General features: G+C 45.6%; 1 protein-coding gene across 6 annotated transcripts in view; it reads left to right on the top strand.

Moving 5' to 3' along the window:
* Nucleotides 1–14854, top strand: part of LOC117521153 (receptor-type tyrosine-protein phosphatase mu-like) — a 467264-nt gene that overhangs the window by 280008 nt on the left and 172402 nt on the right. For all 6 annotated transcript variants that reach the window (XM_034182503.1, XM_034182501.1, XM_034182498.1 and 3 more), the window contains one exon: nucleotides 4018–4219. In XM_034182503.1, the coding sequence (XP_034038394.1) occupies nucleotides 4018–4219 (202 nt within the window). The remainder of the gene's footprint in view (nucleotides 1–4017; nucleotides 4220–14854) is intronic.

Raw genomic sequence — 14854 nt, 5'->3', positions numbered from 1 at the left:
CCGATTCAATGTTAGGTAAAGAGGTAAAGTATGGGTGATACCCTGCATGCCCTGAGCAGGTCGAACGATGCCTGAGCATGCTCCCAGTTTTCGAGCTAGCAACAAGCTAAGCAGGCTAACCTCAGTTTGGGTGTTTAATAAATCATATTTTGTGGGGCTGGGCAGTGATTTTCATAACGGTTTGCTTTGGTGTGGACATTAAAAATTCTGACTTGCTTATTTTTTTTTTTCAGTAATTGCAGATTAACTGGATCAGGCTACCAAGAGCTGCTAAAAGTGCTAATGCCATTTGCATACAGTATTAAAAAAGATGAAAATGAGCCGTCAGGACATTTAACCATATAATGAGCCATATTATCACACATTTATCATAAAACACTCAAAGGACGTACATGGTACTACACAGCAGCTAGCAGCTACAACTTGCGGCCTCTGAGCAATTGACGCTGCACGTCTGAGCTCTGGGCTCAGCGAGCTGTCACTAAAAAAGTGGCCACACCCCCAATTATGTATAAACTCTTAATATACAAGGGCGCGGGTACACGTCACTTCCAGCGAAGTGGTGAATCCGAAGGCGAGAATTCAAGTAAAGTCCGCGCCCGCCTATAATTCCACCTCAGTACACGCGCACACACACACACACACACACACACACACACACACACACACACACACACACACACACACACACACACACACACACACACAGAGTTGTTATGCGGGGGGGGGGGCTATCGAAACAAGTACAATGTGTCTCAGTTTCTGGTGGAAAACCATAAAGAATGTTGACTTAAATGCCTCGTATGTGAGGCTGAGTAATAACTGCGAGCAATCCGAAATTAATTTGTGCAGAGAATCTCAATTATTGTTCCTGTCACTTCCATTTTAGTCATTAAAAATGTGTCCATGTGCCCAGTGTCGAGAAATTTCTCATTTCTTTTCCTGAAATGTAATGATATAGGATTTGGCATCACAGACGTATTACACAGACAAAGACCAAATGAGGAGGCTTTGAACCATTTCAGAACTTGATGGACAGAAATTATGCAGCACTCCAAGCTCCCTTTGTATTCCATAATTGGAATTATAATGGAGGTTTGTCTTTATGAGCAGAGACATTTTCTTAAAGTGGGACATCATAGTTATTCAAAATGGATATTAGCAAAAACATTCACCTTAATGCCTCCCTCCAGAGCTCCCTGTGTTTATTAATGGGAAGGGAATGCATTAAATCTCTTTCCCCATGCTTTTAACCACAATCTTACATCATATTTGTTGAAAAATACCTCAGTGTTGCTGGTTGGCTGCAACTCCAACAGCACTTCCACATTCTTTACAATTTTGCTAAATGTGCACCTAAACCCTTTCTGACATGAACTCTGAGATTGTATGCAACTTTTTAAAGAGGTCACCTGAGTTCAGAGTGCACAGAGATACTAAAGCCCCTTGCACACCGGGCCAACTTAGAGTTGTGTAACGCCATGTACTGTCTACGCCGTGTTTATGCAACCCTACATGACAATACGCTGAGGGACACAAAGGGGTCTGCAAAATCGATGCAAAAAATTAAATATGTTAAATTTTTTTCGTGGACTTTCAGTGCAGAGCACAGACGCAGTGTTCCACGCCAGTCTACACAACACTCCACTACTGTACACCAAGCCTCAGCAGTTCTATACAACCCTACGCCAGGGTGAAAATCCTTTTAGGTTTCTTTTTTATCAGTACATACCTGCATTGATAGATTTTATTCATCCCGCTGGACTTTGCTGGCAGTGAAGCTTCAAACCACAGAAGAAGAAGAGGTTCCACGTTCACTAACTCCTCATGGACAGATCACCAGTGCGAGGACATATCTACGTCCACAACTCATGGATGGATCACGCACGCGATCACCGGCTGCAGCTTTACCTCCACAAATTCTCTCATGATTGTGGCACATTAAATGAAGTCCATTAACTCCTCCTCACCGACCAATCACCAACGAGAGGACGTATCCATGTCCAGTATAGCCCCTCACGGATGGATCGGCAGGGAGAGGACATGTCCATGTCCACTCCTCATGGACGGGTCACACGCGTGATCGACGGCTACCTCTCCGTGGCACTTTCACCTCCTTAAAAACTCTGACTGATAAACTCCTTTGTCCCTCAGGCCATCAGACTGTACAACTCTTCACTCAGGGGGAGGAGGAGTAACAGGAAGACAGAGGTCGGGAAGGAGAGGAACAGTAGTAGACAGTAAACCAGTATTGATCAGTATGTCTGGTCAGTATTGTCTGTTTGTATTTACATTTGCAAACTGTTTTTCTTTTTTCTCTTTTGATACTGTGTGTGCTTCTTACCCTGTGTGCTGTTATACAATGCTGCTGGAACCTAAATTTCCCTGAGGGAGTCTTCTCAAAGGATCAATAAAATTCTGTCTAATCTAATCTAATCTTAAATTTTCTTGTGGTTGTGGCACGTTAAATAAACTCCATTAACTTCTGGAAATAATGTATTCTGACTTTTTCCAATGTATCAAATCCATCTGTGTGTCCAGGCAGTCTGTAAACAGCATCATGGAGCTCCCCCCCCACCCTCTGTGTGCAGGTTTTGTTTTTTTTCCTGTGCGCAGTGCAGCAATTCCAGCGTACTTGATACGCAGCACAAGTTAACTCTATGTAAGCCCAGTGTGAAAGGGGCTTAGGTGGAAGCATTACCCTACTGTGAAGGACCACAATATACTGTATATTGTATAGAGTAGGTAGGAAACCGGTATGTAGGCCTGGATTCGATTCACGCTTATGCTATCCATCTATGCCTGTGGACACGACACTTCATGGGTATTGATCCAGTCCATCTGTTACAGTTTCAAAAGAATTGAACCGAAAGTTGCAGACAGGGACCAGACAGGAGTAGAAAATATTAAAAGATTATTTACCAAGGAATGAGATGAGTCCCAAACATGAAACACAACGAGTCCAAAAACTGGGGAATAGTCCAAATGAACAAGGACACTGGAGGGAGCTGGCAGCAGCATTCGGGTAAGGGGAGACGAGCAAACACAAAAACGAAATATTACAAAACAAAAGCTGAATGAATTGGAATAGCCCAGCAAATGAGGGCAGAACTGTGAAAAACATAAATAGTGACATGTAACAAGAAGACGAAAAGACAGATGTGGTGATTGTGATGAGACACAGCTGTGAAGGAACACCAAGTGACAGGGCCACACCTACAAAAACACACAGGGACTGACGGAGACAAACATTAAACCAAAAAGAACCCTGAGGTGAGTAGAACCTAAAACAAACCATGAATAATGCCAAAATAAAGGGACTGTGTACAAAATCAAGGGACAGCATCTGAAAAGTAAAGTGGAATTCAAGAAAGGGTAAAGTGTGAAATACAGGAGGACAGACAGACAGACACGGATGGGACATAAGCCAGGGGCGGGGGACAAACCAGAACGCCATCTGGCTGTAAATGAGCACCAGCCTTGGTTGGGGAAGTAACCTGCTTTGGACTGGTGGCCAGTTTGTTTTTTGTGTAATGTCCTACCTGGGTAAATGTAGCTCAAAATGAGGTTGTCAGTTTCTGTCACTTCCAAAGACTTCGTCTGTTTGCTTCTAATGTCACCGCTGCTTGTTTTGCTTCTGTAAAAGGTAAAACCCTTTTACATGGACAGGATACAAGTCCACAATTTGAAGACATGTTTTCTATTCTAGTATTGAAAGACCTCTGTGGCACTAGAACTATGACTAATCCATAATTTACAAAAATAAATCCAATTGGCATGAGTGACTGCATGAAGGTACATTCAAATAAACTGGTAGATATGCAGGAGCTGAAGTAGAGGACAACCAAAAGGGTATTTTTGTTTTCAGTACTGTACTACAGGTCACACAAACTGGAGAGAGTAAGTGCACTAAATGCTTTAGTTTGCTGAAAATGAATGCATTTCCCAAAACAGAAGCGAGCTGAACGCGGAGTACCAGGGGCCACAATCAGAATATTCATTTCTTTCCCTCCCCAGATCTCCTACAAGGCGGTGAGCTCTTTTGACCCCGAGCTGGATCTGTCCAACCAGAGTGGGAAGGTAGTGAAGCTGGGCAACGAGACCACCCACATGTTCACAGGCCTATATCCAGGCTCCACGTACTCCTTCACCCTGCGTGCGAGCACAGCCAAAGGCTACGGTTCCCCCGTCGTCACCCAGTTCACCACCAAGATTTCAGGTCAGAGGGGTCACCAGCACGGACAGTTCGCTTCTGGATGATGTTGAATAAACAGCCTCTGACCGCACTTTACATTTTTGATGTCCGAGTGTGGAAAGTGGGCTAAGAAAAATTGATAAACGGGGGCATCGGTAAACAAGTCTTATTTTGAAAGTGGTGATTTCCACCCATTCTTCAGTGTTAAGTTCTGCCTGATCCAGATGTGTACAGTTTAAATTATGTAGGTCATATTGTACAAAATCAGTTTTTATGGGTGGTTGGTGAACATGGTCTGACTTCCACAATTCTATGACTGTGCATACAGGACGGACTCTGCTATAAGTGGAGTTTAAACATGAACGGCTTGTTTTAAAGCCCTGTGACGTATGTCACATAAGTCTATATCTGAACTCCTGCTTGCTGGGTGAGATATACAGTATCCACCTGCACTGTGCCGATAGACCCGCATGGTTTGTGTAAGAATAACAGAGAGAAGTCGCGAGTCCCGACAGAAAAGGGGCGTGGCCAGAAAAAGCTTCTTTCCATTTATGGGAATAGGCAAAAAAGCGGACACCTGGTGGTTGATATTAGCATACTGAAAATATGTGACATGAATAAATAATGACTTGAAACAGCCCCAGCTTTTAGTACAATAAATATATGTAGTAATTTAATGTGAGTACACAACCTGATCTCATGCCAAGTTCGTGATGGCGTCACAAAAAGTGATTTCATTCATTAGTTTGTAATATTAGTTCAGTATTGTGACACGGAGGCATGGAGGGGAGCGTTAGGGTTCAAAAAATAGTGACTGAAACTTGACTGTGTCACAAAAATTAAAAAGTGATCCTGGGCGGGAGTACTGTATTAGTTGTAGCAATGAAGCCCAAGTGCATTTGGGTCATGTCCAGTATTTTGTTATTTTGAGGACACGAAATAAGGAGCAGCACAAATCCTACAGCCATATTACATACAAGTGACAGCAAGCAGCAGACGCAAAGTGGCGATTTGCCATTACTTTTGAGTCGTAGAGCCCGTTTTGCACCAACAAGAGACCACGGTCAGTATGCCACCAGTTGGGTGGGGCCAAAATAGAAAACTAAATTTTTTGCAAATGCTGAATGATGCAACACAAAAAACAAAACAAAACAAACAAACAAACAAAAAACAACATGATATCAGCTGGATCCTGTTGTTGTGAAATAACAGGTCAGGAGACACAGAATGAGCAGTCAGACATATCCCTCAGTTTATTCAACTAAGAGTCATGAGCAAAATGAAGACCTTTATCGTTAGCCTGAGCTGGTTTTTATAGGAAAGTGGGACGTTGGTTTTATGTGACTAGTAACACGTCCACATCAAACGGAAACATTCCTCATTGGCATTAACTGGCATCATTCCTTCCGTTATCTATCCTCCTGTCCTCACTGAGAAACATAGTTAAGTTCAGAACATCCCAACATATTCCCCCTTTTCTTGCTGAAAGCCAGAACCATCATATGTTATATACAGTAGTGTTCAGAATAATAGTAGTGCTATGTGACTAAAAAGATTAATCCAGGTTTTGAGTATATTTCTTATTGTTACATGGGAAACAAGGTACCAGCAAAATCTTGGTTTCAAACCAACAAAATTAATGCCTCGCAGATGTGAAGAAATCATGAAAAACTGTGGTTATACAAGTAAATACTAGTTTAGTGATTCACAGGATTGTTAAAAAAGCAGTTTGAACATAATACTTTTGAGTTTGTAGCATCAACAGCAGATGCTACTATTATTGTGAACACCCCCTTTTCTACTTTTTTTTTACTAATAGCCCAATTTCATAGCCTTAAGAGTGTGCATATCATGAATGCTTGGTCTTGTTGGATTTGTGAGAATCTACTGAATCTACTGGTACCTTGTTTCCCATGTAACAATAAGAAATATACTCAAAACCTGGATTAATCTTTTTAGTCACATAGCACTACTATTATTCTGAACACTACTGTATTGTAAAAACATTAATACTTCGAAAATAAAATTTAAAAAAATGGAGAAATAACTTAAAAAATGTTTTCAAAATTACTAGACCAGTACGATAAAATTATGAAAGGTGTCATTGATGTAATACATGTTAATAATGTAATAATGTAACTAATAAGAAGCTCCATATACGACACTGTTGCACACGTTCATCACATATAAGGGTGAAAAAAACCCAATACCAAATACCAAGTGGACAAATACTTTTGGACTGAACTGTATATGAGTCTGTTGCTATTTAATCTGATATCCTGACAAAAATACATATATGTACTTTTGTCAGAGTATCAGTCTTGCAGCAAATAATTGATTCTACATGAATTTCATTGTATTTTCAGTGCTCTCCCAACCAAGTAACTGTCAAATCATGTTTCTCTTTTCACAAACATGTCAAAAATATAATTAAAATGAATAGTTTTATGCATTTAGCGGCTGGCTATGGAAGGGCCCAGTAAGATTTCTTTTCCCTGGTGGTGCCCCTGCTTCTGGGGCTCACCTGTTCAGGTGGCTAAACACATAGACGTCTCCTGATGGAGCTGACTTCTAGTTGCCCCACTTCAGTCTTTATGGAGAAAACAGTTCAGTTCAAAGTTCACCACTCGGGTGTGATTTATGTGCCGTGCGTGTTTCTGAATTCCTCTTCAGATTCTACGTTCACCCACAGCTTCTTGAAGAATGGGGTCAGACAGAGACAGCGTTGGTTCAAATCCCTGCTGTGTGTGTTTGTGTCAGGGAGCAGGTGCAAAGGTTCTCGTCTCCCTCGCTGTGGTGCAGGAACCTTCCTGCAGTGTGACGTGTGATTCCACGCGGCACGCTCAGCAGCCGTTCCAGCTGACTACATCAGGACCTGGAAGGGTCAATTCAATTCAATTTTCAATTTTATTTATTTATATAGCGCCAAATCACAACAAACAGTTGCCCCAAGGCACTTTATATTGTAAGGCAAGGCCATACAATAATTATGTAAAACCCCAACGGTCAAAACGACCCCCTGTGAGCAAGCACTTGGCGACAGCGGGAAGGAAAAAACTCCCTTTTAACAGGAAGAAACCTCCAGCAGAACCAGGCTCAGGGAGGGGCAGTCTTCTGCTGGGACTGGTTGGGGCTGAGGGAGAGAACATGGGAACATGGGAACATGGGAAAAGACATGCTGTGGAGGGGAGCAGAGATCAATCACTAATGATTAAATGCAGAGTGGTGCATACAGAGCAAAAAGAGAAAGAAACACTCAGTGCATCATGGGAACCCCCCAGCAGTCTACGTCTATAGCAGCATAACTAAGGGATGGTTCAGGGTCACCTGATCCAGCCCTAACTATAAGCTTTAGCAAAAAGGAAAGTTTTAAGCCTAATCTTAAAGTAGAGAGGGTGTCCTGTCTCCCTGATCCGAATTGGGAAGCTGGTTCCACAGGAGAGGAGCCTGAAAGCTGAAGGCTCTGCCTCCCATTCTACTCTTACAAACCCTAGGGTCCCGCCCACCTTGTACTCCGCCAGTGCTTTCTGTGTGCGTCGTGCAGGGGTCTGTTTGAGTGGGTTTGCAGGGCGTCTTCCACCTGCTTGTGGATGTAAAAAACAAAGGACAAGGCTTCAGAGTGCGTGTCATCCTCACAACCATCAGGGGAGGAGCCTGTTTACACATCCCACTCCTACATTTGGAACATTTTCCAAATAGTATCTAAAAAAAAAAAAACACTCGGGGTTGTTTTGTCATCTGTCAGAGAAGTCTGATAGTTGTAAAAAATTTGTCACAGTTTTGTCTCTGGATTTGTGTGTTGCTGCGTGTGATGCTCCTTCAGTTCCCTCAGTTCCACTGCAGTCATTCAGAATAACATAAAAATAAATAAATAAATAAATAAATAGTTAAATGTTCTTTATCACCTGCCCTGTGTACATCAAACCAAACCATCCCCTGATACGTCTTACTGCATGTGCTCAGACACACACACTCATCTTCAACCGCTTAGTCCAATTAGTGGTTGCGGGGGGCTGGAGCCTATCCCAGCAGTCATAGAGCGTGAGGCGGGGTACACCCAGGACAGGACACCAGTCTGTCACTGGGCCACAAACAGACAAACACATTCACATCCACACGCAACCTACGGACAAATTTAAAGATTCCCATCCACCTAACTGCACATCTTTGGATGTTGGAGGAAACCCACAAAAACACAGGGAGAACATGCAAACTCCACACAGAAAGGCCACAGGTGGGAATTGAACCCATGACCTTCTCGCTGTGAGGCAACAGTGCTAATCACTAAGCCACCGTGCTGCTCGTACTCAGACAGTGACAAGAAAACATACATATTTATGACACAAAATTCCTGTTTTTTTTTTTCCCACTTCTTGTACAGAATAATGTGTCTCTGTGTGTTCGGTTACATTGAGGTTTACGGTTCCTTTTTCCTGTGTCCCACATTTCCTCATGTTACAGCAAGTCATTTCTGTACACTTTTAAGAATCTTATATGAGAGGAGAGTGGGGAAGAAACCTTTTCCCTCCATCATCGTTCTACACACCTGCTTCAGGATGTCAGCGTGGCTTTAGTGTCATTCCAGTACATGTTACTTTCAGCTTCTGCTGGGATCTTGTCCCAAACATACTCGAATGTTCTCGTCCCCGTGGCATTCTCCCTCCTCTCCTCAGTCCATCAGTCAGCTCCAGGAAGTTCATTTTTCCAGTGTCTGTCTTCACTGCAGCTCTACCAAACCTCATCATTTTCTCCATCCTATTCTCTGTGGATACTATCCAACCGCTGTGACCTTGGCCTCGCTTACCTCACCCACGTTTGGTCACAGACTGACACACTGTCAGTCTGTTACTTTTCCAACCTGTGATGCTGAGCACTAGCTTTTATTTTATTTTCTATTCTCGACGTCCTCAGTGCCGAGAACAGCCTGAATGTTCGGGACCTTCCAGGTCACGCGGTTGGTCTCAGCAGCAGTGGTCAGTTCAGGTTGAAGATGTTCTTCTGCAGATGCTCTCCACAGGTGGTGAGTGGGTTAGTTCCCATCTCACCCCTGTCCAGACCACTGTGACGGTCAACCCTGGGTTAGTCTCACCAGGAGGTCCTGGTTCAGGGGACATGATTTGAGGTTTGTACGACTGAGTGAGATCACTAAGGTGTTATTTGTAATGTGTGTTACTTCTGTAGTCATCCAGCAGATACATTACTTTTTAAATCAAGCAGCCCTTTTCTGTTGAGTTGACATGATCATGATACTTTCATTAAAATTTACATGTATTTCTCTGAGAATTAACATTTTATCACTGTAAAATTAACAATTGTTTGGTTAGATATTCTTAAATTAAACACTGCTGCATTGTTACCTGAGGCCAAAATATGGCCATCGGGCATTGTGAAGACTTTGATTAACCTTGACCTATTTTAAGAGGTCAAAACATCAGATTCTATCTCCTATTTTTATGCTCATACGGCCGAGGGTATTTTAGCATTGAGGTATATTTAGAACTACCAGTATTGTCATACAGTTGAGCTTTAATTGAAAACAGCATTTTAACACCTGGTTGTTGCTGGTCAACGCGATTCTTCTTGCATGGAGTTTTTCAGTGGATTTTGGGTAATTTGGGGGCGCTGAATCCAAATCTGATGTTAGTTTTTGCTAATCACATTTTTGAGATATGAAAGCATATTTCTCGTATCAAGCATTGAAGTAAAAGCTGCAGTCTCGCACACCTCTTCAGCGCCATAAACAATATTACGGCTCTTTGTTCACATTTCACAAACCTGGTTTAAAAACTATGCTTTTGAAGCTGCTTTTGTGGATGATTAGTGACATCAAACTCGTGAGCAACGTTTGCGTAATCCATCAATACGGAACATGCAGATTGCAAACAACATGATGTGATAGAGGAAATCTGAACTCAGATTCAGATTCAGTACCCCAAAATTACTCCAAATCATTTATTAAAGTCCATGGGAGAAATTGTTTTTGTTGTTGTTGGTGGTGACCAGTGTTATTTGTTCCTTTTTAATGACTAATTCATCCTTGAATTCATGAAGATCAGGTCTTACTGTGTGTGATGTCCAGGTTGTGGTTTGGATTGAAGAAATTAAAGCAAGGTGGCTTAGAGGTTAGCACTGTTGCGTCACAGTAAGAAGGCATGGGATCGATTCCCATATGTCCTTTCGGTGTGGAGTTTGCATGTTCTCCCCGTGTTGCGTGGGTTTCCTCCGGGTGGTCTTGATTTCCTCCCCATTTAAAGACATGAAGGTTAGTTGAATTGGAAACTTATAATTGTCCAGGTCTCCCTTGTAAAGAAATCTTGATCCTCAATGGGACTAACACCCAGCAGGAGGAAATACACCAGGAACCTAAGTGGTGGACATAAGTCCAGGTTATCAAATTCAAGAAACAAAAGCATGAATAATCATTTCCAGGTTCAGCCTTTGACATCAGTAATATGAGGATTGAAAAAACAATTTCTGAACCAGGTGTCTAGAACGATGATTCGAGGGGACCGAACAGAGGAGCTGAAGGGATTCACTGCAACTCATCACTTGATCCACTCTTTCTACAGGCCACTAACTACATCGTATTTAAGTCTACATAGAATATTTACACGATTACAAAACCAGCCTCAAAGTTCCACATGAAATTAGAGATTTGTGACATTTCATGCAGATTCTGTCTTACAGCAACAAATTCTAAATTGTTTCCAGATGGTATGAATTTTGATCATATTGGCAAAATCATGTTATGAATGTCTGATTTAAATGCTAAGGAATAAAATTATAGTGGTGAAAGAGGAAAATTATTTTTATGACTTAAATCTTAAAAACCCAGAGTGCCGTAACAGCTTTAATATATTTCTTTATGTGTACTTGAGTGGGCAGCCGGTGGCTTTAGTGGTTACACACACACACACACACACACTTTATTGGTTATTAGTCAATTATTAAATTGACCAACAACTACTGAGGTAATTTGTAATTGTATTATTTTTTTTAAATGTTCAAGTTTTAGCTTGTTAAATGTGAATATTTTCTGGTTTCTTCCCCACTCTCCTCTCATATAAGATTCTTAGTGTATAGAAATGATTGGCTGTAACATGAGGAAATGTGGGACACAGGAAAAAGTAATCGTGAATCTCAATGTAACTGAACACAGAGACACATTATTCTGTACAAGAAGTGGGGAAAAACAAAATAAAACAGGAATTTTGTGTTGGGGAAAGTGAGGAACACGGACCCACAACAGGGGGCGCAAATGAACGGACAATGAAGAAGTCAAATAACAAGGTTTTACTGTTGTGAAGTCGCACAACAAACACAACAGATCACAATTGTAAAAATAAACCAATTCCACTGGTGTCGTGTGGGCAGGCTCGACGATAGGAGACGTCCGTCCGAGTCGAACCGGAACCACCCGATTTCCTCTGCCACCGAACCCCGGGAATACTGGAGCCGCCAAGTCCCGAACTCCCAGGTGGCCACTGCCTCCGCTCGTCGATCCGTACTGCTGGCGAGGAACAGAAACAGTCGATGTGGGTGCGGCTGCACCCAGCAACACGTAGGTGGAAACACCACCTCACCCTCTAGTCACAAACAATACTGCCGTGTAGGGTTCTTATCCGATATGAATCTAGTTCAGTCTTCAGCTGTCTTAAGCACAAGCAAAAAGGTTATTCCTCAGAAATGAGATGACTGGCTGAGTGCGTTACCTTCCTGGTAGAACGATATCTCGGCAATGAGATGGAGATGCCGTCCAGCTGATATACCCCTCAGCTGATGGATGTCAGCTGTTTCAGGTGATGGGTGATGGCTGTCACCTGGGCTGCTCCTGTGAGGCGGCAGCGCCCTCTGGTGCCTGGAGCCCGCACTCCAGGCGGGGCGCCCTCTGGTGGTGGTGGGCCAGCAGTACCTCCTCTTCAGCGGCCCACACAACAGGACCCCCCCCTCAACGGGCGCCTCCTGACGCCCGACCGGGCTTGCCCGGGTGGCGGCGGTAGAAGTCGGCCAGGAGGGCCGGGTCCAGGATGAAGCTCCGTTTCACCCAGGAGCGTTCTTCGGGGCCGTACCCCTCCCAGTCCACCAGGTATTGAAAACCCCGGCCCATCCGTCGGACATCCAGAAGCCGGCGCACGGTCCAAGCCGGCTCGCCGTCGATGATCCGGGCAGGAGGTGGCGCCGGACCGGGAGTACAGAGGGGTGAAGTGTGATATGGCTTGATTCTGGAGACATGGAATACAGGATGGATCCGCAGTGAGGCCGGAAGCTGAAGCCTCACTGCGGCGGGATTGACGATTTGGAGGATTTTATACGGTCCTATGTATCGGTCTTTGAGTTTCGGGGAGGCTACTTGCAGTGGTATGTCCTTGGTGGATAGGCCACAACGTCCTGCCTGGGGGGATACGTAGGGGCCGGGGTCTTAGCCCTCGCCCGGGCCCCTCAATAAAGCAGAACGGGCGGCACGCCACACCCGACGGCACTTCCGCAGGTGGGCCTGGACCGAGGGCACACCGACCTCGTCCCTCAACCACCGGGAACAATGGGGGCTGATACCCCAAACCACACCTCAAAGGGGAGAGGCCGGTGGCTAACGACACTTGACTGTTGTGGGCGTACTCGATCCAGGCCAGATGAGTACTCCAGGCCGCCGGGTGCGTGGCTGTCACACAACGTAGTGTCTGCTCCATCTCCTGGTTGGCCCGTTCTGCTTGCCCGTTGGTTTGGGGGTGATACCCGGACGAGAGACTGACCGTGGCCCCCAGTTCCTGGCAGAAACTCCTCCAGACGTGCGAGGAGAACTGGGGACCGCGATCGGAGACGATGTCTGATGGTATCCCATGCAGCCGGACGACGTGGTGGACCAGGAGGTCTGCTGTCTCCTGGGCCGTTGGGAGCTTCGGGAGGGCCACGAAGTGGGCCGCCTTGGAGAATCGGTCCACTATCGTGAGGATGACGGTGTTTCCCTGGGACGGCGGGAGGCCCGTGACAAAATCCAGGCCGATGTGAGACCAGGGGCGATGAGGTACGGGCAGCGGCTGTAGCAAACCCGAGGACATGCGGTGGTCGGCTTTGCCCCTGGCACAGGTGGTACAGGCCTGGATATAGTCCCGGACGTCGGTCTCCAGGGATGCCCACCAGAAGCGCTGCCGGACGACCGCCACGGTTCTTCGCACCCCAGGATGACAGGAGAGCTTAGAACCATGACAGAAGTCCAGGACCGCAGCCCTAGCTTCTGGTGGGACGTAGAGCCTGTTCTTCGGCCCGGTTCCGGGGTCCGGGCTTCGTGCCAGGGCCTCCCGGACGGTCTTCTCCACGTCCCAGGTGAGGGGGATCTGACGGCTCCATTTTGACCTCATCTTCATGTACCCGGGACAAGGCATCTGATCTCTGGTTCTTGGTCCCGGGACGGTAGGTGATCCGGAAGTCAGAACGGCCGAAGAACAGTGACCAGCGGGCTTGCCTGGGATTCAGCCGCTTGGCGGTCCTGATATACTCCAGGTTCCGGTGGTCAGTGACAACCATGAATGGCACGGACGTTCCCTCCAACAGATGTCTCCACTCCTCAAGAGCCTCTTTCACCGCAAGGAGTTCTCGATTGCTGACGTCATAGTTCCGTTCGGCCGGGGTAAACCTGCGGGAAAAATAGGCACACGGGTGAAGGACCTTATCGGTCTTCCCGCTCTGGGACAGCACGGCTCCTATCCCTGAGTCCGAGGCGTCCACTTCAACCACCAACTGGCGACTAGGATCGGGCTGCACCAGAACGGGTGCAGACGAGAACCGACGTTTCAACTCCTTGAACGCGGCATCGCAACGATCCGACCAGGTGAAGGGGACTTTTGGAGAGGTCAGGGCTGTCAGGGGGCTAACTACCTGACTGTAGCCCTTAATGAACCTCCTATAGAAATTAGCGAAGCCGAGGAACTGTTGCAGCTTCCTACGGCTTGTGGGTTGGGGCCAGTCTCTCACCGCCGCAACCTTGGCCGGATCAGGAGCGACGGAGTTGGAGGAGATGATGAACCCCAGGAAGGACAAAGACGTGCGTTGGAACTCACACTTCTCGCCCTTCACAAACAGTCGGTTCTCCAACAACCGCTGTAGGACCTGACGTACATGCCTAACATGGGTCTCAGGGTCCGGAGAAAAGATGAGTATATCGTCTAGGTATACGAAGACGAACCGGTGCAGGAAATCCCGCAAGACATCATTAACCAACGCTTGGAAAGTCGCGGGAGCGTTGGTGAGACCGAACGGCATGACCAGGTACTCAAAGTGACCTAACGGGGTGTTAAATGCCGTCTTCCACTCATCTCCCTTCCGGTTCTGAACCAGGTGATACGCATTTCTAAGATCGAGTTTAGTGAATATTCGGGCTCCATGCAGGGGCGTGAACACTGAATCCAACAGGGGCAACGGGTATCGATTGCGAACCGTGATCTCGTTCAGCCCCCTATAATCAATGCATGGACGAAGTCCGCCGTCTTTTTTACCCACAAAAAAGAAACCTGCACCCATCGGGGAGGTGGAATTCCGGATCAACCCGGCGGCTAACGAGTCCCGGATGTAGGTCTCCATTGATTCGCGCTCAGGCCGTGAGAGGTTGTACAGCCTGCTGGACGGGAACTCACTGCCCGGAACCAAATCAATGGCACAATCATA

Source organism: Thalassophryne amazonica, chromosome 12 (assembly GCF_902500255.1).
Source record: "Thalassophryne amazonica chromosome 12, fThaAma1.1, whole genome shotgun sequence".
NCBI classification, from domain to species: domain Eukaryota; kingdom Metazoa; phylum Chordata; class Actinopteri; order Batrachoidiformes; family Batrachoididae; genus Thalassophryne; species Thalassophryne amazonica.
Note: the sequence above shows the minus strand (reverse complement) of the source record. Positions and strands in the feature narration are given on the sequence as shown.